Below are 25,671 nucleotides of genomic sequence, written 5' to 3'. Positions count from 1 at the left end.
GTATTTAGAGACTAACAAATTTATTTGAGCATAAGCTTTCGTGAGCTACAGCTCACTTCATCGGATGCATTCAGTGGAAAATACAGTGGGGAGATTTATATACACAGAGAACATGAAACAATGGGTGTTACCATACACACTGTAAGGAGAGTGATCACTTAAGATGAGCTAATACCAGCAGGAGAGCGGGGGGGGGGGGGGGGGAAGAAAACTTTTTGTAGTGATAATCAGGCCATTTCCCTTAGACGTTCTTGTCAACTGCTGGAAATGACCCACCTTGATTATCACCACAAAAGGTTTTCTCCCCCCTGCTCTCCTACTGGTATTAGCTCGTCTTAAGTGATCGCTCTCCTTACAGTGTGTATAACACCCATTGTTTCGTGTTCTCTGTGTATATAAATCTCCCCACTGTATTTTCCACTGAATGCATCCGATGAAGTGAGCTGTAGCTCACGAAAGCTTATGCTCAAACAAATTTGTTAGTCTCTAAGGTGCCACAAGTACTCCCTTTCTTTTCATGTATAGTCTGTCACCCTTCCATGGTGAAAGCCTGGGCTGGGGCCTTTAAAACACAAGGATTATTCCTCTAATCCTCCTCGATCAGCATCACGCCCAACCTGGAGCACAGTTTGTGTCTTGTGGATTTATGTTGCAGCGAAAGCTCATGGGTTACGGATATGAAGGACAATGAGAAAGGCTTCCCCTTTGTACAAGGGAATATGGCCACCTGCAGCCTAGACATTATTCACTGAGTATGACACCCTCCCACCACCTCGGTGCTTGATTGTCTGAGGCTCCATCTCAGCTACAGAGTCCAGATAAGGAACTCAAGCCATGCAGGCTTCTGCTCTTAGCTCTGCAGGGCCCACGTTTAGCTGCAGGAAATGACCAAGACAATTGCCGTTCCCCAGGCTAGCGTGGCACTTAATTCCCACCCCTGAGGATGAGATTGTTTTCTGTAAATTATCATGGCACAACGAGGCGTCTCATTTTAACGTCATTTTCAGTGAATTACCTTGGAAACCAAGCAGCCATGGATGTGCAGTAACTAAGCTTTTCTCTGGGAGCTAAGAGGGGAGGGTGAGAACATCAGAAGATCTAACGTAATATCTGGTGCAATGGCTGCAGTTTAATCCACTTTGAACTTGTTATAACTAAGGCTATGAAGCCCAAGGCAGTGGGGGTACCCAGCTGCTCCTGGCCACCGTGGGTAGCTGGGTCCCCGCAGCTACTGGCTGTTGTGGGTGGACCCTCACAGCTCCCTACAACACCTGCCTGCCACAGGGCGCCGGGTACCCCGCAGCTCCTCACCACCATGGGTGCAGGGGAGCTCCAAATGAGTGAAGGGGGACCCCACAGTTCCTGGCCCATCCCCACAGCTCCCAGCCTCTGGTGGCAGGGGACCCCACAGCTCAGAGTGTGGAGGAGAGGGACCCTGGAGCTCTGAGCCCCCATGGGAGGTGGGGGCCCCCGGAACTCCCAGCCAGGCCTCTGCAGCTGCCTAGCGGCTACCTATTTTGTGATGGATATTTTTAGTAAAAGTCAAGGACAGGTCACGGGCTTCCATTACTTTTTCTTTATTGCCTGTGACCTCTTTGTCATTTTTACTAAAAATATCTGTGAAAAAATCTTAGCCTTAGTTATAACCTAATGGGGGATGGATACCTGTTCCCTTGTATCTAAGCTAATTATCTCCTGCGGATTCCCCTGCCTATAAATGCAGGGCATCCCCTTCTCCCTTTAAAGCAGCGCCCTCTCCTACATAGCCCTCTTTACCAGCTAGATTCCAGTAGCACCTTCAGACTCTGAGTCAGGCCCGTGAGCTGGGCATTGCACACACACTAAGAGCCACTCATTCCATTGACGAGCTTGCTGTATACGTAGACAAGGCAGAAGCATTATCCCCATTTTACAGACAGGGAACAGAGGCTTAGAAAGATTCAGTGACCCACCCATGGTGTCAGCAGCAAGGCTGAGACTTCAGCCCAGGTCTCCCAAATCCAGGGCAGTGCCTTAAGCAGCAGGCCAGCCTGCTTCCTTCCTTGGGCACTCCCCCTTGCACCCCCACACCCACCCCTGGTGCTCCCCTGGAAGCTTCCCACATATTCTTTCTATGTTCTCAGTATTTATTATGTTGATCAGGCTGGGGTGATGGGAGGAGCTTCCCCAGCCTGGCAGGAGGGGGTCCCCCTGGCCCCCCACTCCCTTGGCTGTTACAGGTTGCTGGTTGGTCCAAGACAGCAGTCGAGGAATTTCAGGATCTCCTGCCAGGAATGCTCTTGAGCTTTGGCATGGAGCTCCGGCTCACCCCCCCAGTGCACAGGTCTGGGGCTCCCCCGGATCAGCGAGATGCTGCACAGCGGGGACCCTGGCGGCTCGATCAGGTGCCCAGCCCCGGGGTAGGAAAGCAGGGTATAGTTCTTCTTCCCATGGCTCTTCATCCTCTCTATAGCCATCTCAGCAAACAGCTTGCTGTTAAAATTGCGGTCGTCTTCTCCCACCACGAAGAGCACCTCCCCTTGAGCCTTCTCCACAGGGATGGCGGCAGCCGCGTGGGCTGGGTCCCGGGGATCCCTGAAGACATGGTAGTTGTCCAGGGCCCCCATCTCTGTGATGAGCAGCCGCTCAGGGCAGTAGGGAATGTGCGGGATGTGGACCCCTTTGTAACGGAGTGGCGTGCCGTTCAGGAATCCTGTGCCATTGATCCAGACCGCGGCCACCACCTGCTCTAAGAAAGCAGCCATGGCCAGCGAGACCTCAGCCCCTTTGGACACCCCGATCACTCCGAGGCCTGGGCCTCTCACCTGAAAAACCCATGAGAAGCCACATTGGAACAATCATGCCAACAGCCTGGGAATCTGCAATTTGGAGCCAGCACAGGATGATACCAGGAGGAGCCTGCAGAGGGCGCTGTGACACAGACGAAGATGGAGCCTGCACTAGCCAATCCCGCCCTGGCCAGCAAGGGGCACTATGACCCTGGGGCAGGAACCTGCACTGCCCAGCCCCATCCTCCCCAGCAGGGGGCACTGTGATACCATGGAGGGGGAGGAGCCTGCAGTGCCCAGCCCTGTCCTCCTTAGCAGGGGGCAATGTGACCCCGGGGCAGGAGCCTGCATTGCCCATCCCCATCCCCTCCAGCGGGGGTGCTGTCACACCAAGGCAGAGGAGGAGCCTGCACTGCCCAGCCCTGTCCTCCCCAGCAGGGGGCACTGTGACACCAGGGAGGGGTGGATCCCATGGGTGAGAGCCATTGCCAGGACATGTCAGATATCTAGGCTGGAGCCTGAAGCCCCTCATCCAGTGGCTGTGAAGGGACCCTAGTGAAGGAGTGGGACATACCTTGGGGTGTTTCAAGAGCAGGTTGGCTGCTTCCTCGAAATACTCCAGGTCCACCTCCGCCAGCACCTGCGGCAGGTCGTCATAGCCAAAGAAAGCCAGCGCCAGCACGGCGAAGCCCCGGCTGGCGAGCAGGCTGGATCGGAATTCAATGAGCCCGCCAGACCCGCCAAACATGTCGATCACCCCCGGAAAGGGGCCCGGCCCTGCAGAGAACGGGGGAGAGAGGCATTGTGGGGAAAGGGAAAAACACAGCAGTTAGTTATGGCGACCCCAGGGCTAAGGGCTTAGCTTAGCCTTAGCAAACTAGGGCTCAGTAGAGAGGGAGGATCACAGGAACAGGAATCTATTTCACTTGTGCAAAAGTCTTCCATTGAACTGGATATCAATGGAAGTTAGAGGCCTAAATACCTTTGTTGATCTGGGCCACTGCCTCTTAAGAAACTCCATATCCCTGTCCTTCATGTGTTGAGACCATGGCCACAGGACTATCGCCAACTCTCACCATTTTATCCTGAGGTCTCGTGAGATTTGCGGATTTTCTTTAATGCTCATGCGGATTTCAGCTTTCTTTCTTTTTTTAAAAAAGTTCCTAGCTCCCATTGTTGGAGAAATATTAAATGTGACCCAAACACGCTCAGGAAGCAGATGGCCCAATAGAAAGAACCCTATATTTATTATTTTTCAAATCTCAAGATTTTTAAACCGATCTGGTGATTTTTGAACACCTGGGATTGGCAATCCTGTACCTCTGTTTTCTCTGAGGGGCCGAGCAATTAGTTTGGAAGTTTTTGTTCTATTTGAACCTCTGAGAATTGTCTCTAAAGAGAATTAACTTCTTGATGAGCCTTGAAGTGGTTATAAGTGGGGAGGGGGGGAGGGCAGGGGAAGATTTTTTTTTTATAATTTCGATAGTATTGATGTTTATTTTTAAGCATTTTTTCTATTTTTATTGATTTACATTTTCACAGTTGTGTAAAAGTTATGGATTTTAAGCATGTTTAAAAAATTTTATCAATCAAAATTTTCACTGTTGTGGAAAATGATGGGGCGGGGTCAGACAATTATTTAATGGCAGCAGATATTGAGATTCAAAAAGTTAAAGCTTTACAACCGTTAAAATACAAACTATCAACATGACATCAGAATATAAAAAGGCACTACCCTTCAATCAAACTAACGATCTCAGCCAGCATTTTTCTTACTTTATCGGCAAATTTGTATTATTATCGATGGAAATAATTATCCGTCAGTTTGTGTGTCTCTGGTGAAATCAATCTTTACCAATAAAAAGCTAAGTGCATTTATAAGCTCCACCTAAACCCAATCTTTGGTCCAGGGAGACCAACAGCCTGTGGTTGCTGCAAGGTTGTGCAGCCGAACTAGCTCGGCTAAAAGCGACAATATACTCCCCCAGCCAGGCCTGAGAAAGGGATGGCCTCCAGCTGATGAGCCTACTGCTTGGGGTCAAGGAGGCTGTTGCAGTGGGACTCCAGACATCTGCCTCAGCAACCGGGAAGGGCTTGTTATTCACTATGGCAGGGAATCAGGGTGATTTAGGAAGAGAACAGGGATGAGTCCGGCTTTGTGCTGAATACAAATGTTCATGTGTCAGTGGGTGGCATTTCTGTGACATCATGGAGGGGAAGGAGCCTGCAGCTGTCCAACCCTGCCCTCTCCAGCAGGGGGTGCTGTGACAGTGAGAAGGAGGACAAGCTGTTGGTCCTGCTGGGACACCAGGGAGGGGGACAGAGTCCACAGTGAGCTTACCTGATGGTCATGCCCTATTGCAGGGAGACTGACCCTTTGGGGTGAGGGGTACAAGAGGAACTTGTATATGCAAACAGGGCAAGACAAGCACCAGAGAGAGATAGGAAGGGGACGCCAGGCTGGACTGGGAAGGGAGGAGAACAGGGATAAAGGATGCAAAAGGCAGGGATGCGATGAGCCAGTTTCCTCACCAGGAGGCAGGAATAGGGCCCCTCGGACCTGGCCCTCCTTGATTGGGACACGCTCCACTCCGGGGCCCACATACCACCTCTCCACGGTGCAAGTGGCAAGGGGCACCAGCTGGGGTGAGGGAAGGAGCTGGCAGGAGTCAAAGAGGTCGAGCTGGAAGCAAAAGGGGCCGCTCATCACATCCCGTTTCACCAGCCTGTGGAAGAGCTTCTCCGGCTTGAGGAACCAGAAGAGGCCCATGGGCCAGACGCCCACGTAGTCACCGCCCTTGGCAGCTGCCCGCTCCAGGTCCACCTCCCCAGCCTCGTCTGCCCGGTAAAAGGCTCGGGCCCGGAACTGGACGCCCCTCTCGTCCGTCAGCGATGACTGCAGGGTCACCAACTGGGTGGGTGCTAGGCCGGAGACATGGATCCTCACCGGCATGTCGACCAGCGATGTCTCAGGCGTGACCCGGAGCTGGATCATGACTGATGGGTGTTGGGCTTGGAACCTGGGAAAGGGGGAGTCTGGGGAGCAGAGTGGGGTGAGGGAAACAGAGGAAAGGAAATGGCGGGACGGACTGTTATCAATGGGAGAAGCTAGGAAAGGTTTGAGGGGGGCAGGGAAAATACCAGCAGCACTAAGCTGTCCCTCCTCTGTCCCCTGGTATCCCTGCCTTCCAGGGGGCAGAAAATGGGGTGCCTGGGCTTGGGGCGGGGAACCGATTGCAAGACCAGAACCTCCCCCGGTGACGCTGGCAGGGAGTAGTTAGAGCTGGCACCCTCACACCCCTGCCCCTAGCTCCCTGACCTGCTCCCCCGATGGCAGACCCCCAAACCCCACAGGGTCTGACTTTCCAAGGCTGGCGCCTTAACAGGAGCTTTGAGTCCAACACTCGGGGATCTAAAAACTGGGCTCCCTGCCCCCACCCCTCCCAAGTCCCTTCAGTGCCCCCACCTCTTCCTCCAGCCCTGGGGTCCCTTGATACCCCCTCCGGCCCCGGGCCCCTCGGCACCCATGTCTCCCCCCCGCCACCAGGGGCCATGCAGGCCCCCAGAGCTAGCCACGGCGCCGCCAGCCGGGCCCTCTGTCATGTGACCCGCCTCCCACGTGACCCTGCAGAGTTCCCCACCCGATGGAGCGTGGCGCTGGGCCGCTCCCCTGCCGCTGTGCATACGGGGATCGCGAGTGAGGCGGGGCGAGGCTGGGCTGTTTCCTGCTCATCCCGCGCTGAGCGGCCGGCGGGGGGCACAGTCCCCAGTGCCCCCTGCCTCCGCTCCGACGGCGACCCTCCTGCGTGGGATGCTTTGAGATGCGCCGCACACGGGTGGGGAATTGCTGCTGCTAGGTGCGGAGCAGGGCAGATGATCTCACGCCTGCTACGGCAGCGTTACCGTCCCCTGAAGCGTCGGGGGCCGGCCGACCCCCCTCGGGCTCCTGGGCTCGGAGGATCCCCTCGCCTCTGATCCAGCCTGGCAGCAGTTCCCGTGCCCCCCTGCCCCGCCCACCCTGGGGCCTGGAGAGCCGAGTGTCGGTCACCGGCAGCCCTGAGGCCACCTTGCTTCTGTCCAAGGGCCCCGTGCCGACCCCGAGCACAGCGCACAGCCCTGGCGCAGCCCGATCTATCTAAGGTACCGACCCGGCTTCCGCTGCTGTCAGGGCCAGTGGTGCAAGGATGTTTGCGCCCTAGGCAAAACTTCCACCTGGCACCCCCCCCCCGCCCTGAGGCACCCCCCCACGGCAGCTCCCCGCCACCCCCTCTCTGCCCTGAGGCTCCCCCCCCCACGGCAGCTCCCCGCCCGCGCCCCCTCCGCCCTGAGGCGCCCCTCCCCCCCGCGGCAGCTCCCTGCCGCCCCCTCTCCCCTCGGGGAGGTGTGCAGCAACTCCCTGCCCCAGCTCACCTCTGCTCCGCCTCCTCCCGGAGCAGGCCCCCCCTTCTCCAGCCTCCAAGGCTTGGGGCGCCAATCAGCTGTTTGGCGCTGAAGCCTGGGCGGGAGAGAAGCAGAGCGGGGCGGTGCTCAGGGAGGGAGGCGGAGCAGAGGCGGGGGAGGGAGCGGTTCCCCTGGGCGCCACCCCACCTCCCGTTACTTGCTGCAGGCGGCCCTCCCCGCGGCCCCCTGCCCCCAGCTCAGCTCCGCTCCACCGCCTCCCCAGAGCGCGCTTTTGGCCGCCCCCAACCACTTGGCGCCCTAGGCGACCGCCTAGTTCGCCTAGTGGTTGCACTGGCCCTGATTGCTGTAGTATCTGAGCGCCTCACAGTCTTTATCGTACCATTATCCTCATAATACAGATGGGGAAACTGAGCCACAGCGAGGCTACGTGCTGGATTCACAAAGAGACTTAGGCGTCTAAGTCCCAGATGCTAAAGGTGACCATATTTCCCAATGGGAAAACAGGACAGTGCATGGGGCTGGCCCGAGCCCTCCCCTCCATGGGGCTGGCTCAAGCCACTCACCTGAGCCCCCCCCCCACTGCTTGCCCAAGCCCCCTCCCCATGTGGGGGGTCAGGCAGGGCTCGGGCAAGCAGCAACGCACATGTTAGATAGGGTGACAGTATTTCCCAAAGGCTGGGGTTGATGTTGCTGCTTGCTTGAGCCCTGCCTGCCCCCCTCCCAAGCCCTGCCTCCCCCCGTCATGGGGCTGGCATCGCCAGTCACCTGTCCCCCCCCGCCCCCCCGCATGTTCCTCTGTACCTCATTTTTTTGACAAAAGTGGGCATTTGTCTCATTTGCTCTTGCCAACTGATCAAGCTTAAAAAAGGGATTGTCACCTGCCCAGCTAAACCCGTAGGTGCCTAAACTCACTCCGCACCTATATTTTTGCAGTACAGGTTTGTTGGGTGCCTCTGTTTCTGCCTTTGAACATTCACACTGCACCCTCCTGCTAGGCTGGAGCCGGTGCCTGGCAGGTGCGTTCTGAGCAACATGTGACTCTAGCCCTAAGTGATTTGCCCCAGGTCCACAGGGAGTCTATGGCAGAGCAGGGATAAAGGGTCTGTCTCTGCTTCACACTGGTGCTGGTCAGGCCAGTACCTTTTGACTGAACTGGGTCTAGATCAGGGCCCACGCGGTCACTGACGCAGCAACTCCATGTGTACCCAACGCACACTGATGCGAATGTAGCCAACATCAGGGATCAAACCTGTCATCATCCCTACCGTAAACCTCATACACACCCCACCTGAGCCAAAGGACCAACTCTGCAGATTGTCACTAAGTAGTCAGCTATCACAGCTGCTAAAGGAGACCCAATTCCCTGTGCTAAGCCAGCATGTCACCCCTCCACCCCCGCTCCGACTCCCACCTTCCTTAGCTCTCTCTCTCTCACCCCCACCACTTCCCCAGAGTCTGAACTCAGAAGACAGGGCAGTACATAGGTGCTGGAATTAGGGGCATAACCACAGTTTGTGGCTGGAAGTATACAGGTTTTACAGTTTGGTTCAATGGCTCTCAGCACCCCCACTATACAAATTGTTCTGGCACCTCTGGAGCCGTAGGGAGGGAAATCTGCTGTGGAGGCCCATGATCCCATCCAAATTCAGCCTGCTCTCTTCCCAGCCCAACTCAAGGGAATGGATGCTCCCCACGGCTTGAAAACTCCAGCCACCAGACAGCTCAGATACCGCTGTGATAGGCTCCAGAAGCTAGGCCAGGGTAAGAGCGTTCCCTGAGCCCAGGAGGAAAATCAAGGTCTTTTTACCAGACAGGAAGGAATGAAGGTGAGCTCCTTGAGTCTGCGGGAAATCTCCAGGGCTCCCACCGAGATGGAGCAGTTTTCAGGGTTCCCCCCTGGTGTGTCTGCAATGGGCCAGAGTTGCAGGAGAGAGAAGGGTGTGAGAGATCCAGGACTTTGCTCTTCATCTGACCCCACAAACCTCTTGTTTTCGCTTTATATCTCCCACCCTCCTGGGATGCCCTTTGTGCTCAATAGTGAAGATAATCATTAACCCGGAGGGACAATCAAAGCTAGAAATATTTCCCTGTCTCAGAGGGCACTGCACCGTGACTGAGGGGCCAATGAACCTCAGACTTGCCCCACTTAACCCCCTCCTATCCCAGCCCTGTGTTCCCCCCAGCTCTGCCAACACCCCTCAATCCCAACCTTTAGCTCCCACTGCTGTTCCAGCCCTGGACTGCCCACTCTCAGCAGTGCCAGTGCCCCTCAATCCTGACCCAGAGCTACCTGCTATCTTAGTGTGGGTTACCTCCCACCCCCCAATCCCTGCTGCCCCTGGGCTTGGCTGCCAATGCCTCTCAATCCCAACTCATAGCCCCTCAGTGCCCCCTGCCATTCCGATCTCATCCTTTCTCTGGCTGTTCAGGGCAGGCTCTGTCTCCCACTAGGAGTGTATTCAGCACCCAGCGTGTTGTGGCATTTAACGGCTACCCTCATCTAAAAATAAAGATGAACTAGGCACCACATTTTCCAAGGTCTGAGGTGCTTACAATTGCAGCCAGGCACCTAGTGGGATTGGCAAAAGCTGCTTGCCCCACGTAACCCCTTGATCCCACCACCAAGGGGTTAGCCTGAGAGCAGTCACACCTGTGCGCCACAGCCAGCCAGCTCCAGGGTGAAGTTCAAGGCCCTAATGGTGGAAAGACCTGGCTACTTCAGAGCCTGCTGCTCTCCCCTGCGCCAGCCTGACCTGAAGCATTTATGACGCAGCGCTCCTCTATTTAATCTCTCTATCCATCCAGGTACTTTATACTGTGCTTATCTCCATGGGATCTGGGACACCATAGGAAGGTAATAAAGTCTGGTGCACTGTCACAGGGCCCTGTCTGTCCCAGTTCCTAGGGCTCATTAGTAGGCAAGAGTTTCCTTACTGAGAGAAAGCAAGGGCAGAGGAGAAGTCTTTGTGTTGCGAGGTAGTGTGGCCTAGCAGACTGAGCACAGGACTGGGCATCAGACCAAGATTCATGCTTCTATTCCCACTGCTACAACTGACCTGCGGTGTGATTTTGGCCAAGGCCCTTGCCTTGTTCCCCAGTTCCCACCTTTCGTCTGTGTAATAATACCTAGTTCTTTATATCGCACACAAAGGTGGTCAGTATCATCATGCCCCTTTTACAGCTGGGAAAAGTGAGGCACAAGGCAGTGAAGTGATTTACCCGAAGTCACCCAACAGGCCAGTGGCAGAGCCAAGAATGGACTCCAGATCTTGAGTCCTAGTCTAGTGAGCTATCCACTAGGCAATACTAGCTTTGCACAGTAGGGACTGTCTCTTGTGTGTACCCTGATCTCAGGCAGGATCTCGATTTAGTGCCGGGTTTACAATGGCTCCAGTGGCTCCATGGAGCCAGGCCCATGCTCAGAAGAGGCCCCAGCCTGCTCCGCTTGCACTGCGCCCCGAGACCCCACTGGCTCCCCTCGCCCACCACTTGCTCCTCTCAGCCTGCCCGCTGGTTAGCCGAGGACTCCGCTCCACCCCCTAGCCCCACCCCCTGCTCCTCTCAGCCCCCCGGCCAGACCCCAGTGCATCTCCGGCTCTGGGCAGTCTCTGCTTCCCACCACCTGTGGGGCCCCACCTGTCCCCCCAGAGCTGAGCTGCCTGGGATTGGTGCAGAAGCCTGTCCAGTCTCAGCCAGGTGTGTGTGGGGTTGGGGGGAAACAGTGTGGTGGGCTTGGCTGGGCCCCTCCAGGCAAGCACATCTTGAGGGACCCTGGCTGGGGCAGGTCCTGGCCTGGCTGATCGCAGCACTCCTGAGGGGCCAGAGCTATTCCCGGCCCTGGGACCAGTCCTGGCTGCGCTGCCAGCTCAGCCCAGCAGACACAGTCGCCTCCCAGCAAGGCCAGTGAGTGCAGCCGAGAGGCAGGATGTGGCGGAGTAGGTCTGTGGGGCGTGTGTGGGGGGGTTCTGGGTTGTGAGGGGGCAGGGAAGATCTGTGTGTGTTGGGGCAATAGGAAGTGGGGGTTCTGTGGAGGGTGCTGGGCAGTTGTGGTGGGGCTGTGGGCAGGGGTGGTGTTGTGCAGGGCACTGTGTATTTGTGGGTGGGTCCAGGGGGGCTCTGGCCACAGGGAGTCAGGGGGTGTTGGAGGCCGTGTGGTGTGGCATGGGCCTGCCCCTGAGGGAAAGGGATACACAGGCAGCACAGGGCCAGGCAGGCCACTGTGCGTCTGGCAACTGCTGGTTTGTAAATAGTGCCCTCGCATTGGGCAGAGCAGAGCCACGCCTGCCATGCCATGCCCCATTGCCTGTAGCTGATCTCCCTGCACCATGCTCCATTGCCTCCTTGGGAGCCCACAAATATGTTTGGAGCCAGGCCCACAAAAGGTTAATCAAACCCTGGCAGCTACTATGCTGACAATGCATCTAGAGCTGCATGAACTGAGAGGGATGATCATCCCGGGCAGGGAGCTCCACAACCACAGCCTGGCTCCTGAGAAAGCCCAGCCTCTAACCCACCAGCCTCTTGTTACAGGCAGCTCCATTGTTCCTGCTGAGCACAGCCGTGGGCCTGGCTTACCTTGAGCACTGAAGGTCAGGGAGAAATCCTGACTCTAGCAAGATCAGTGGCAAAACCCTCACTGACTTTAATAGAGTTGAAGTTTTTACCCCAGCTCTATTACCACAGACTTGATTCACTGTCCACTGCAGAGCCAATGCTGTGCCTGGAGCCAGAGGTGATGCTGGGCTTGGAGCAGCTGCAGGTTGTTCAGCGCTGATGCCCTTGCAAGACTTTTTCTCCAAAACATTCGTTAGTTGCAGAATCCAGCATTAATAGCAAACAAGCCCAGACTCTGAACAACTTCTCTAAACCCCTTCCCAGTTGTTCAGCCTCCACTTCCCTCCCACTCCAGCTGTCCTCCTTTGGCTTAAAGTTCCAATTGTCAACGCTGGCTGGGAGGTGCTGCTTTGATCTCGATGTATGGCTGAGCTTTTAAACTATGCCCAAGTGTCTATAACCTATGAGGGAGACTTTCCTTCCACAATCCATACATCTATATCTACATAAACGCATAATAAACCACTGGTGGATCCACAGCCTGTTCCTGCTAAGCCACAGGGGCTGCCTTAGAGTCTGCAGCAATGGATGCCCCACCTCCTCTGGCCTATGCCTTTTTAGCAGTCTGGATAGTGGCAGTACAGGAAGGGTTAAAGATCCCTGAGTTGGCCCCCAGGGGAACAGGGTATGATAGCTGCATTGCTCAGCCTGATGAGGAAGCAGGGGTGGGGAGACAAAGAACCAGTCTGAATTCCCACATGTGTGAAAATGACTTTTCTTGCAGAGAAACTGGAAGTGGATTTCTGCCTCTCAGGCTCAGTGGGAAGACAAACAGAATTTTTAAAATAAAAAGCCAATTTATGTCTTTCTACACCTAGAAGGTAGGCAATTGTCCTGTGGCCCACAGAACCCCTTATTTATCAGCCAGCTGCTCCTATTACCCCTAAAATAGAACTCCAGGCACTCCTACAAGAGCCTGCCTATATTCACAACTTAATCCTCAATTTGTTTGGTTTTGTAAGTTTTTGGTAAGTGGCATGCCCTAGAGGAACTGCCAGGATTTTATCAGGGGGCTTCCCTCCAAATTGTGGAGGATATGGATACCCTTCTGCTCAAAGGATTGACCCTCAGGCAGTAATCCTTCAACAACAAAAATAATCTTTATTTAACACAATATTTCCTAATAAAGTAAAGCTAAAACATATTAAGAAAACAGCAAATTTAAAATAAATATATTAATATTTTCTTAACAAAGGCATAGAATTCTGTTAGCACAGATGCACATTAAAGTACTCAAAATTTCAATATCCTACAACTGGAAAATAGCTTTAAGTGGTTACATTCTATATGCAGTGGCTAATTACATATAGGATGCTGACAGCAAGTTCTTAAACATTAAACATATATACACAAATATCCAGCTTTATTATCCCATACACACCTATTCACTCAGTTTATTTCTTATTATGGGCTTACTTTCCTGTTGGTTTTCCTTCCCTCTACTCTAGGTCCTTCTGATCTGTCAGACCTAATTTTGTCACTACTACTTTGCTTCTGCTCTCTGTCTTCTTATGATTTCAACTCTTTTAGTTGAGTTTCTTTTTCTTTTGCTTCTCCCACTCATTCCAACTACTTCCGCTCACGCTGAGGCAGACAAACTAACTAAAGCCAGTCAGCTCTCTGCCTTATACAGATTTTAGCTTATCCTGATTGGCTCTCTTTTAAATCCCAATCATTATCAGCCAATCAGCTTCAAGGCCTTCACCTGTCAATCAAAGCTGGACCTGATTGAAAACCTGTGCTCTTAAGGCTGGACCAGTTTGAAGACCTGTATTCTACCTAACTGACCCCTCTCTTCAGGTTTTTGGAGTGACCTTTATTTCACCCCCAACCTGCCTGCTTGCCCTTGGCCAGATCATTCTAAGGCCTCCAGTTTGGTTTTCCCAGCTTTGATTTCTTGCAGCTGCCATAACCGCTTAAAACCATCTTTATTAACTATTTAAAGCCTCATGATTATTAAACAAATTATACATGTATATGTACCTTAACATTATGTTTCACTGTCACCACTCCAATTTCACTAATTCAAACAAGCCCAAATCTCAATTTCTCCCTGCTTCAACTAATGGTAACAGGTCAGCACCTTTAGTTCTGGACAGTGCTTCTAGTGCTGTATTTCCACACAGAATAGGGCAGCCAGAAAAATCTCTTGTATCAGTCCCCTCCTTATTGCATGATATACTTGTTTATCAATCCAACACCTAATTAGTGAGTTCAGTGGATGTTCAGTTTTGTCCAGCATTAGCTCAAGGCTCTCCATGAGACCAAGCAGATTTTTCTTCTTGCTGGCACAATATCTTGTCATCCTTGATTCTGCCTCACTAAGGCTGCACACCTTGTGCACCATTATAACTCTTTTAAGACTTGTGGACAGTATATGCTCAGCTGCTTAAATTTCTCTTTGGGCAAGCACACCAAAATATAAGTGTAATTGCCACCAAAACCTGAAACACCAAAATTATTACTAAAGGATGTAGAATAGCATTAAAGAATCCTGTTGCTGTGGGAGACCATTCCAAAAATATCTTCCACCACCTATGTTTAGTATCTTTTTGTATTCGTTCCATAACTTGTTCATCACTAGAGTGGTATGCAATGATTATGACTTTCTGTGTACTTTCCTGAGCTTTCTGTAATTGTTTTTGTAAGTCAGAATGCCTTAATAGCTGTCTAACTAAACTTATATTCATTCCCAATGGTATTGGGTTAATCTTGATATATATCTGAAACTGATCTTTAATGTCTTCACTTTTTCTTTCAGGCAATGAAAAATTAAAATCACACCCTATTATAGTAGTTATATTGCATAGACATTGGTTTTCCTGAGGATCATGTGTTATGATGAACGATTAACTTCAAACCAGTTACACCAACTTCCAGTACATACACATTTCCTATATACACAACTACAGATCCATTAAGTGGAAAAGGATCGAGTGGGTAATGACATCTTCTCTTTTCTGAACTTAAACATATATCATATGGTTGTATAGTATCATAACTGCAAACATATCCAATACCCACACTCTTCCATGCAGGCTTCAAATTCCAGTTTTCCATACAAAGGTTTGTTTCATGCCCCACTGGCTGCATTAAAGCGTCATTAACATTTAATCCTAATGCCAAAATCCATTCTATCACTATATAGGTGGTAATTTGATTTAATTGTACATCATGTGTAAAATTTATCATTTTCTACCAAGAATACAATTTTTGTTCAGAGATAGTAGCATATTTCTACATAATGCTTCTTATTTCTAAAGGCAAAATCCCACTCATTCCATCCCTTATGATGTCCTTTACCACATCATTAGTCCGTGTTTGTGCTTGTACACAAGCTAATGCCATAGATACATTGCTCTGTAATAGCAGTATTACGAACAGTGGAGGTAAGTGATCCACTTCTTGTAGCTTCTCCCATCCAGGGAGCAAACTAGCTATCAGCCGATGGCTAGTGCTTATCTCATTTAAAGTTGTTTTAGGGGGTTTAGGCTCCCTGTTCTGAAGCACTACTAAATCAATTTGTTCTTTCTATTTTTGCTATTGGGGTTGATCGGAATTGTGGCTGCCATACTATCCCCTCCTTGGTTCCTTTCTCAGCCTGTTCATCTGCCTTGCTATTCTACTGAGCTCTTTCAAGGTTTCTCCTATGAGCGTTCACTTCGTCCATTAATACTAGTTGCACAGGCGCTGACTCCATGGGTGCTCCGGGGCTGGAGCACGCACAGGGAAAAAAAAAATTGCCACTGGCAGGCAAGCTCTCCTCCCCCTCCCCCAACCTCACCGCATCCTCACTTCTCTGCCTACCTCCCAGCACTTCCCACCTAGCTGTTTGGCAACATTAGCACGCTCCGGAAGGGAGGGGGAGGAGGCGGGGTGGGGATTTGGGGAAGGAGTTGGAATAGGGGCAGGGAGGGGGAGGAGTTGGGGCAGGGGCTTTGGGGAAGGTGTTGGAATGGGGGCGGGGTGGGGCAGAGGTGGGAAGAGGAGGGGCATGGGTGGGACTTCATAGAAGGGGTGGAGTGGGGGTGGGGTTGAGGGCAGAGGAGGGGGGTTGAGCACCCATGGGGAAAAAGGGGAAGTCAGCGCCTATGACTAGTTGGCTACCATTATTCAACATATCTATTCCTATTATTCCATTGCCACCCAAATTTATCAGGCCAAATTGTCCTATTCCTCGATTTGTTCCTAACCAAAAAGATATTGGCTAGCTAAATGGCACTTTACTTTCTGTTTCATTAAATCCTTGCAATCTTTTTATTGCTACTGGTGGTCCAAATAAATTCTTTTTACCCGTACCAAAAGTGGCACTTGTGTCTACTAACATATTTTATTTGAATGCTCTGCTATTAATCACCACATAAATTGTGGGTCTTCCACATTCAACCCATTTTAAATGTGCCACTATGTCAGCATGATCGTTTGCTGACAATGGGGAGCTAGGGAGGCGAACCGCCGCCTGTACTTGGTCTTTGGAGCATGGGGGAGCCATAGGTTTGCTCATGACTTGCCAATCTCGGAAACAATTCTTTAGTGGGTAGCCTATCAATCTGATCCAGAGGCTCATACTGTAGCAATTTTCTCCAAAGCCAATTTCTGCCCGGATCAGAAATTCTCTTCTTTTCTTTTATCTTTGCCCTCTTCTTTCCTTGGTTCCCCTTTGTTTATTTTGCTGGTTCCTCTTTTCCTTGTGGCCCATTGTTGGGGAAAGTTATCAGCAGTGCACCTTGAGTTTTTTCTTTGGAGGTGGCCATCCTTTCTGTATTTTACCTACAACTTTTCCTAGACTGTTTAAAGCAGTATATGAATTATTAAACATTACTGCTGTTTTCATTGTTAAACCAAATTGTGACACTAACGTTCCTTCTGATTGTGTTACATCACATGGTACCTTCCCATCCAGAGTCAACTCGGGATTTCCATGCACTAATTTCCAAGTCATACATGACTCTGGTTTTTCTTTTACCCATTGTTTCTCTACAGAATCAGAATCCCCTACTGGGAAGAAAAACTTCACTTCTTTTCAGGTTATTGATATTACTTCCATAAGGAAGTCCAGAAAAAGTTTTCTGAACTCGTATGAGAGCTAACCCTGTTCTTTTCCTCCAATTTTCTGAACACAACTTTCTTAATGCTCACTACAGCACTGCTTTCCAGAGCTGCACTGTTTACTACCTTCATAGCCTGCAGCTCGTCCTATAAGCAAGCTGCTTCCTGTTGGCAATATGCATGGTTAGCCAAAGTCTGCTGGTGTTGAGAGTTCAGAACCACATTTACTGCTTGCCGCCTTTGTGGCCATTTTCCTTTAAACAGCAATCTTGTTCCCTTAATATTTCAAGCCATTGCTGATCACAAGTGCATTACAGCTATTTAATCTTCAGCTCAACCTTTAAACCTTTCTCTTGTAATGTGGAGTTCTCAGTGAATGCTCAGTGAGAGAGGGACTGGTTACCAGCATAGCCGGGCAGAATTCCATGGCTGCTGCCACATCCACCCTTCGCCCACTGGGGAAGCAGCAGCTAAGCCTCAGCGGGCATCCTGCCCCTCTGCTATGGGCTCCACCACCTACTTTTACCATAGTGAACCTGGCCAGGCAGGCTCTTCCACATGGGCCTGTTACTGCAGCAGCTGCAGGACTCACCTTGGGCGATGGATGCAGCAGCTCAGCGGGTTGCTAGGCCTGCTGGTGCAGCGAGGCAACAGGATGCACCACTTGGGCCTGGCAGGGCTGGAGGCAGAAGTCCAGCAGCTGAGGGCTGCCAACTGCAGGTGATAGGCTGATCTATTGCTACAGGAATCGGCCTGGCAGGAGGTATCAATCAAAGGCCCTGTTATCATATACACGTCTGGCCACACCTCTAAGTGTCCCTCATGCCCAGCCTTAATCCTCACTACCAACCCCTTTCACCTCAGGCCCACCTCACCACTCTATCCTTCTTTTTACAGATCTACCCCTCACCGAACTCCATGCTGCCCCCTCCCAGCAATTCACTTTACACACAGGCGCCCCCCTGCTTCCTTATGTGTGGGAGGGGTCTCCGGGACGAGCCTGGGGCAGGGGCTTGGAGGCCAGGAGGCAGCTCTGAACTGGGGCTTGGGGTGCAGGAGGGGGTGCGAGGTGTAGGCTCTGGCCAGAAGGCGCTTACCACAGGTGGCTCCCAGTGGCAATGCAGCGAGGCTAAAGCAGGCTCCCTGCCTGCTCTGGCCCCACACTGCTCCCGGAAGCAGCTGGCATGTCTCTGCAGCCCCTGGGGTGGGGGAACTGCAGCCAATGGGAGCTGCCAGGCAGCTCTTGTGGGCGCAGGCAGCGCACCGCTACCCGCTGCCCCTTTTAGGGCCGCAAGCCTTCACCTCATGCTGAATGGCTCCTGCACAGCATGTCTGACTCCCTCCCGCCATCCCCATCAGTGTTTGTTGTGGACACTCCCTGCGCCTTACACTCCTCTGGACGGAAAGGAGAGAGCAGGACACAGGCTTGGCTGGTATTTTTCCTTCTGTTTCATTTCTTTGGCCAGAGCAAACATGGATGGATCAACAAATCCCTTCTCACATACAGCCCTGATGTGGTTGGGAGCAACCCACCGTCATTCTCTCCTAGCTGTTGCCAGGAACCTCTTCAACGAGTTAGTGGGTCACCTGAGGCAGATTTCCAGGAAGAGTCCAGCAAAATAAAAACCCACCCTCCTTTAATAATCAGGCCCCTGGTTGTCAGTCTCAGCAGAAAGGCCAATTGGCTAAGGCAAGAATGATGAACACCCACCTCAAACCTGGGGAAGAGGCTGATTGATGGGAGAGAAGCTTGGCCTACTCTGGGCAGCTGGGACTTCTGTCCTTTACCACAGAGCAAGGTGACAGACCATTACAAATATAAGACAGCAACAGACAGCATCCAGTCCACAACCTAGGTCCCTACAAACCCAAATCTTTTTCTATGTGGTTCCTCCTAACAGAAGATCAAATTATTGAGGCACAGGCCAAGACAGACACCAGAAGCAGCTCCCTGCTCCAGCCCTGCTCCCACCAGCTCCACAAGCCAATGAGCGTGCGCTGCTTAAGAGGATTCAGAGCCTTTAACAGCAGGGGCTCCAGTTCACACATTGGCTCAGCTGCCACGGTCTTTGGTTTCTTTGCCCCAAGTCAGGCAGTATGAGGACACCTCATCCCTGTCTCATTAGGGCTTATGACACCTCCCAGCGCTGTGGACTGCAGCATCCTGCCTCACTGGTGCAAGAGAAGACAATGCAGGTTTCCATTTAAGAGCAGCCGTGCGGCCCGTGAGTTTGTATAACCCCTCGTGAGTGAGCCAGCGTGTACTCAGTGCAGCTGATCAGCCTACTGCAGGGAGGAGAGGTGATGGGGAGTCCCCAGCGAAGGATGGGCAGGATAGCTGGGAAAGCAGTGTCAGGACAGATGGACCCCAGAGAAACAGCTGCCCTGAGCCTTATTCCCCTTCCCCTCTGCAGCCTCACTCCTTGGCCTCTTTGCGCTGCGCCTGGCGTTTCTGCAATAGTGCCAGCGTATCCCGCTTCTCGATCCGGCGCAGTTGCTTCTTCTTGGCACGCTTCAGCTTGAGCGGATTCCGGATCTGCAGGGGTGGAGCAAGAGAGAAAAGCTGTGAACCTCAGCCATGTAGCAACACAGACCAAGGACAACACACCTATTGGAGACAGCTGGTCAGAAAAAAATGGTGCTGTGGTATCTCATGAGAGGGTAGTTCAAGTGCCTCATAATCCCAATTCTCCTCTATAGGCTGGGCTGCCTGGTCAGACTACATCTCCCATGATGTATCGCACTGTCCCTTCGTGAAGATGTACATCGTGGGCAGGCCTGCCTGTGGAGCATCATGGGAAATGTAGTCTGGCTGGTGAGTCCAGCTGAGAGGAGAATGGGAGCATGAGGTAACTTGACTACAACTCCTAGGAGGCACCACGGCAGCTTTTCCAAATGGAAGCATTTCAGTTTTTCAAATAAAAAGACAACTCTCACAAAAAAAGTTAATCCTCCAATTTTCAGTCAAAAACAGTTTCAGTGGAAAGTTTTCAGCCACTGGGGCAAGTCATGCATCTCAGGGCCAAAGCAGGGCTGTTCCCTAAAGTATGGCCAGCAGGGCTCTGCCTAGTCCAGTCCTGAATAGTTTTAGTGACGGGCTCCCCCTGCAACAAAAGACTATTCCAGAGGCTCACAGATTCCAGTATGAGGCTGTTTTCCCCACTATCCATCTGGATTTCTCTCTCTCTCAGTTCATTTTCACCTTCTTGTCCCTGCCTTGGGCATTCAACAAGAACCAGTCTCTGCAGGGAGAAAAACTGGGTTGACCCCAGAAACTTACGAAAATCTGGCATGTGTCAGGCCTCAATACAAATATGGTTTCCCAAGCAGCAAACGGGACACAGTGAGCATGGGAGAAGGAGCCCCCCAAATGAATCCGTCTCATGTTGGAGAGGTGGGTTCTGGGTCTCCCTGCAGGAGAGGCTAAAAAGCCAAGACACTCACCACTTGTACGATCTCCGCCTTCCGCTCGTTCTCCAGGCGTCGTTTCAAGTTCTCTTCCCGGCGCTGCTTTTTCTCCTGCAGAAACAGCAGAGTGAAGCTTTGATTTTATATCCTGCTGTTCAGGGAAACTGCATTCTAGGGTCATGCCCAGGAATGGGAGCAAAGGGGGAAGAGGCAGAAAAGGTGAAAGGGGTCCCCAGCAAAGATTGGAAGAGATGGAATCACCGAGGCAAGAGAGCACAGGGAGGGCAAGAGCTGCAGAGGAGAAGGCTCTTGCACCAGGCCCAGTGAGATTCTCTCTAGGTACTTTAATAATTAGTTGCGTGTCTGTGTGTAAAGATCCTTCCTGGGAGACAGGGGAGTCAACATGATGAGTGGGTGAGAGCTACATAATCTAGGGACCTCTGCTATGGAAGTTCTGACTCCTTTCATAAGCCTCTCCCACTGGGAGGTGGTTTTGCTGCTTCAGTAGAATGCTGGGATCGGAGTTGCAGTTAGGAAAGGCGATCTCAGGTGGCCAGAGACAGTCACACACAGGGCTCTGAATAGCAGGACACACCCCTCGCTTTGCACTCTGTATCCAAAGAGGTGACAGAAAAGACAGTAAATGACAGGAAACTGGGGTGATGAGTTTGTGGGGACCTGTGCCACTCAGTAGTAGGGCTGCTGCATTATGTACCAGAGGGAGCTTATGTACCAACTACTGGGCTTAATTCCTTGAAGCGGTTCCTGCAGGTGGCACTGTTCTATACTCTCCAAAGTTCTTTTTCTTAGTGAACAAGTCTTATAGATTTAAAAGTCAGACAAGACCATTGTGGTCATCTGATCTGAGCTTAAATTTTCACCTCATTTCTAGTCTGCGTTTATCTAGCTTACATGTCCAGTCATAGGATCTTGTTATGCCTTTGTCTGCTAGGTTAAAGAGCCCTCTATCAAATTTCTGTTCCTTACGCAGGTACCTACAGACTCCTAAAGAGAAGATCAAGGAGTGGCTTGAAGTGCAGCATACTGGAATTGCAGAGCATCCCTTTAAACAGCGTGACTCTTAGACAGACATGCTGGGTCATTTAGTTTTGGGTTATGCAAGGTTCTGGGAGCAATGATCCTGGGAAGGAGCAAGCCACATCAGTGGTGGGAGTTTGCTCACTGCTCTGATCAGTCAATTCTGGAGGCAGAGTTGTTCGCTGGGAACCAGGCTCTAGTGCTGTTCAGAAATTCCTGGATAGATTTGCCCTGTATGCTATTTGACCACCTCTGTTCCAGAACTGGTGTATGGGTAAGCTTGGAAGTATTAGATATTTATCAGTAAATACTGATTTCACCATACACGCTGAAATTGATGAAAAAATATTTCCAGCAATAGTAACTGAAAGGTACAGATAGGCAAAGAAAGAAAAGTGCTGCTTGAGAACTTATTAGGGTTTGAGTTAAAGCTATTTACTTTGCATATTTTGACATGATGTTGACAATTTGTGTTTGAACAGCAATAAAGCTTTAGCTCTTTGAATCCCAGTGTTTGACTAAACACCAAATAATTGTCTGACCCCCTCCCTCATAATTTCATACAATTGTGAAAATTTAAATAAAAAAACAGAAACAATGTTTAAAAATAAACATTGATATTATCCATCAAAATGATAAAAATTGAATTATTCCAAACCTATGTATAGCATAAATACATCAAAGTCACACTTAGATTATACCCAGATCGTGTCTCTGATTTCTCCTCTACTGGAAAAATAAACGGCAAGGCCCCAAACTTTTGCTACCATCCAACAGAGGGGTGACACTGGTGTCAGAAGAAGAGGCAATACAATAAGTTGTATGGTATGAAGGAAGAGAGAAGGTGGCTAGAGCAAGGAAGAGACAGTCCATGTGATACCCTAGAGCTAGGATGTGGCAGGTTTTTAAACAAAACTGGATCAGGAACTTAACAGAAAACCAGTAGAATTGTTTCAGGATGGAAGGGATGGGATCAGCACATGGCAGTAGGTGTCTGCACATGCAAACTGCCACCCCAGATAAAAGGTGAGATCCATCCAGCCCAATATCCTGTCTCTGAGAGCAGCCCACACCAGATGTTGCAGAGAAGGTGCAAACAACCCACCTATGGAACAATCTCAGCAAACAGAAGTTTCCCCTGGAGCCCAGGCTGCGCTTAGTGGTCATATTATATCCTGACACAGCAGGCTTGATACCTCATATTTGTATCCCCTTGTATTTATCATTATCCCACAAAAAGGAATGTGGAGAACAGGAACACAGGGAAATCATAGGAAGGAGAGCCAAAGATCAGGGTGGAGCTAAAGCAGCAGCATGCATAGGCAATGCTGCAATGGAGGCAACAAGGTCCCAGACACTGGAGGAGGGTGGTGGAGAGGAGAGAGGTCAGACTCAAGAACAACACTTACATTAGAGGCAAACAAGAGGCAAGCTGAGGTGGGAACTAGAGCTGGGGTGAATGAGGGAGGCTTCTCTAGCCTGAGAGAAGCATTTCTGCACTGGAGACTTAGAGCTGAAGGAACTGAGACAGAACAGCAAGGTTACTTGATCACAACAGGCAGAGGAGTGGCAATTCCAACATCAGGATACCATAAGATCTTGGGGTTCATTAACTCATGCAGGCCTCCTCTTGGAGCCTAGTTTACTACTGTGATAACATGTGGGTGCGGGGAAGGGGAGACACACACAAGGGTTTGGGATAATTGGGCAATGAGCTGTGCTGCACCATCCGCTCCTGTTACCTCACGCTCCCTCTGTTTTTCTTCCTGAAGATGCCGGGCAAAATCCTTGACTATTTTCTTCTCCTGGCGCTCTTTCATCTTTCGCTCCCAGGAGGTGCGGAGGGGCTTGTCCTGAATCATATGGGAAAACCTGAAGAAAGGGGGGGGGGGGGGGAGAGAGAGAAGAAGAGAGAATTCCCATCAGCCACCAACACACTGAGGCGAGCATTTGCATTAAGACAGCTCCACACAGCAACAGGCCAGGAACGGGCTCCAGAGCACTTTTACAAGGGGAGAAGCGTTATCCCGGGTGCCCATTTAGCGTTAGCGCCCATCTCCAACTGCGTCTGTTTGTAACGCACCGCGGGGAAGTCACAAGCCATCCTAGCTGCCAGCGCCTCAAGCCTCCTTACGCCACCCCCACGCTACCCATGTCTCCTCCCTCCGCCAGCCCCCACGCTCCACGGCCTGCTCCTGGCTCCCCGCCGCACCCCACCTGCTCGCCCGGCCTCCCCGCTCACCGCTTCTTGCCGGGATCCTTCCACACCCGCCCGGATTTGGGTTTCCCCTTGGGAACCGCCGGCGCCTCCTTGCCCGGATTCCGCCGCTGCAAGGCCGGGGCCGCCCCCAGGGTCTCGCCGCGGCCGGGCTCCCCGGGGGTACCCGCTTGCCCGTCCTCGGGGCCGAGCGGGGGAGCCGGGGGCTCCTCCCGGGGACGGTCGGGCGCCGGCTCTAGCCCCTGCGCCTGCAGCCTCCGGCTCCTCCGCAGCCGCCTGGCGCCCTGGTCCGGCTCCATCCCCACGTGCCCGGCGGCAGCCTCCCGCCGCGTGCCTCCCAGCGAGGGCAGCGGCCAGCGACGTCATTAGCGCGCGCGACACGCACCGTTCGCAAATCTACGCGTGCTCAGAATCAAAGCGGACCGACGTCAGGTGCCATGTTTGTGAGGGGAACCAGTGACGAGCCCGCCCCCCGTCCGCCATGTTTGTGAGGGGAACCAGTGACGAGCCCGCCCCCGTCCGCCATGTTTGTGAGGGGAACCAGTGACGAGCCCGCCCCCCGTCCGCCATGTTTGTGAGGGGAACCAGTGACGAGCCCGCCCCCCGTCCGCCATGTTTGTGAGGGGAACCAGTGACGAGCCCGCCCCCGTCCGCCATGTTTGTGAGGGGAACCAGTGACGAGCCCGCCCCCCGTCCGCCATGTTTGTGAGGGGAACCAGTGACGAGCCCGCCCCCCGTCCGCCATGTTTGTGAGGGGGCATCAGAAAGAAACTTTCTAACGGCAGAAACCTGAACACCCTTGCCCCCGCCCTTGCTCCGCCCACTGCCCCGAAGTCCCGCCCCTACCCACCACTTTTTCGAGGACTCGCCCTTTCCCCCCTTTTTCTCTCCTAACCTTGCTCACTTTCCCATTTTCACCAGGCAGAGAGTGAGGGTGGGGCTGGGATGAGGAGTTTGGGGGGCAGGAGGGGGCTCTGGGCTGAGGCAGGGGGTGGGAGCATGGGGGGTGTGGGCTCCAGCTGGGGTGCGGGCTCTGGGGTGGGGCTGGGATGAGGAGTTTGGGGGGCAGGAGGGGGCTCTGGGCTGAGGCAGGGGGTGGGAGCATGGGGGGGTGCGGGCTCTGGGGTGGGGCCGAGATGAGGAGTTTGGGGGGCAGGAGGGGGCTCTGGGCTGAGGCAGAGGGTGGGAGCGTGGGGGGGGGTGAGGACTCCAGCTGGGGTGCGGGCTCTGGGGTGGGGCTGGGATGAGGAGTTTGGGGTGCAGGAGGGGGCTCTGGGCTGAGGCAGAGGGTGGGAGTGTTGGGGGGTGAGGGTGGTGCTTACCTCAGGCGGCTCCCGGGAAGCAGCACCGTGTCCCTTCGACTCCTAGGCAGAATAGCGGCCACTGGTAGTTCCATGCACTGCCTGTGCCTGCAGGCGCTGCCCCCGCAGCTCCCATTGGCTGCAGTTCCCGGCCAATGGGAGCTGTGGAGCCGGTGCACAGGGCAGGGGCAGTGTACGGAGCCCCCACGGGCACCCCTATGCCTAGGAGCTGGCGAGACATGCTGGCCACTTCCCAGGATATGCAGAGAGCCTGGCAGGTAGCCTGCCTGCCCTGCTGATGCCAAGTGGACTTTTAACAGCCCAGTCAGCAGTGCTGATCAGAGCTGCCAGGGTCCCTTTTCGACCAGGCGTTCTGGTAGAAACTGGACATCTGGCAACCCTACAGGAAAGGGAAGGAGGGAACCCTCCCCAAACCTCTACCCCAGCCGCCATACTTGTGATGGGCTCTCAGGCCCCCCCTTCCCGATGTCTGCCATGTTTGTGAGGGGCACACAGTGTATTGTTTTGCTAGGCCAGTGTGTGACATTGACACTTCCTTGAAACGGGGAGGAACCCCCCAAAACTGACCCTGGCCCCCATTGTTATGGTGACACTGAAAGCATTAAGATCAGCTTAGGATGCGTTTTGCTTTTATTTCATTTGACCAAATCTGACTTGTCATGCTTTGATTTATAATCACTTAAAATCTATCTTTGTAGTTAATCATTTTTTTTATTTATTCTCTCTGAAGCAGTGCGTTTGGTTTGAAGCATGTCAGAGACTCCCCTTGGGATAACAAGCCTGGTGCATATCAATTTCTTTGTTAAATTGACAAACTCCTATAAGCTTGCAGTGTCCAGTGGGTATAACTGAA

At 52.4% G+C, this 25,671-nt stretch overlaps 2 protein-coding genes across 3 annotated transcripts; both read right to left on the bottom strand.

The window, feature by feature from the left end:
- Positions 1-2,105: 2,105 nt before the first annotated feature.
- Positions 2,106-9,153, bottom strand: LOC140912462 (acyl-coenzyme A amino acid N-acyltransferase 1-like). 2 transcript variants are annotated; one of them, XM_073346894.1, is made up of 4 exons: positions 8,977-9,153; positions 5,301-5,804; positions 3,343-3,545; positions 2,106-2,804 (listed from the first exon to the last, which is right to left on the bottom strand). In XM_073346894.1, the coding sequence occupies exons 2-4, from the start codon at positions 5,761-5,763 to the stop codon at positions 2,214-2,216; spliced, it is 1,257 nt and encodes a 418-aa protein (XP_073202995.1). In that variant the 5' UTR covers positions 5,764-5,804; positions 8,977-9,153; the 3' UTR covers positions 2,106-2,213. The 2 variants fall into 2 exon arrangements, with proteins under 2 accessions (XP_073202995.1, XP_073202996.1); XM_073346895.1 differs by lacking the exon at positions 8,977-9,153 and adding an exon at positions 7,179-7,237.
- Positions 9,154-12,861: 3,708 nt separating this feature from the next.
- CCDC86 (coiled-coil domain containing 86) lies at positions 12,862-23,897 on the bottom strand. The gene is made up of 4 exons (XM_073346892.1): positions 23,521-23,897; positions 23,021-23,150; positions 20,277-20,351; positions 12,862-19,368 (listed from the first exon to the last, which is right to left on the bottom strand). Exons 1-4 carry the CDS (start codon positions 23,793-23,795, stop codon positions 19,249-19,251), a joined length of 600 nt encoding a protein of 199 aa, XP_073202993.1. The 5' UTR covers positions 23,796-23,897; the 3' UTR covers positions 12,862-19,248.
- Positions 23,898-25,671: the final 1,774 nt, after the last annotated feature.

This window comes from Lepidochelys kempii, chromosome 6, assembly GCF_965140265.1.
Source record: "Lepidochelys kempii isolate rLepKem1 chromosome 6, rLepKem1.hap2, whole genome shotgun sequence".
In the NCBI taxonomy this organism is placed as follows: domain Eukaryota; kingdom Metazoa; phylum Chordata; order Testudines; family Cheloniidae; genus Lepidochelys; species Lepidochelys kempii.
This window is presented reverse-complemented; position numbering and strand designations above follow the sequence as displayed.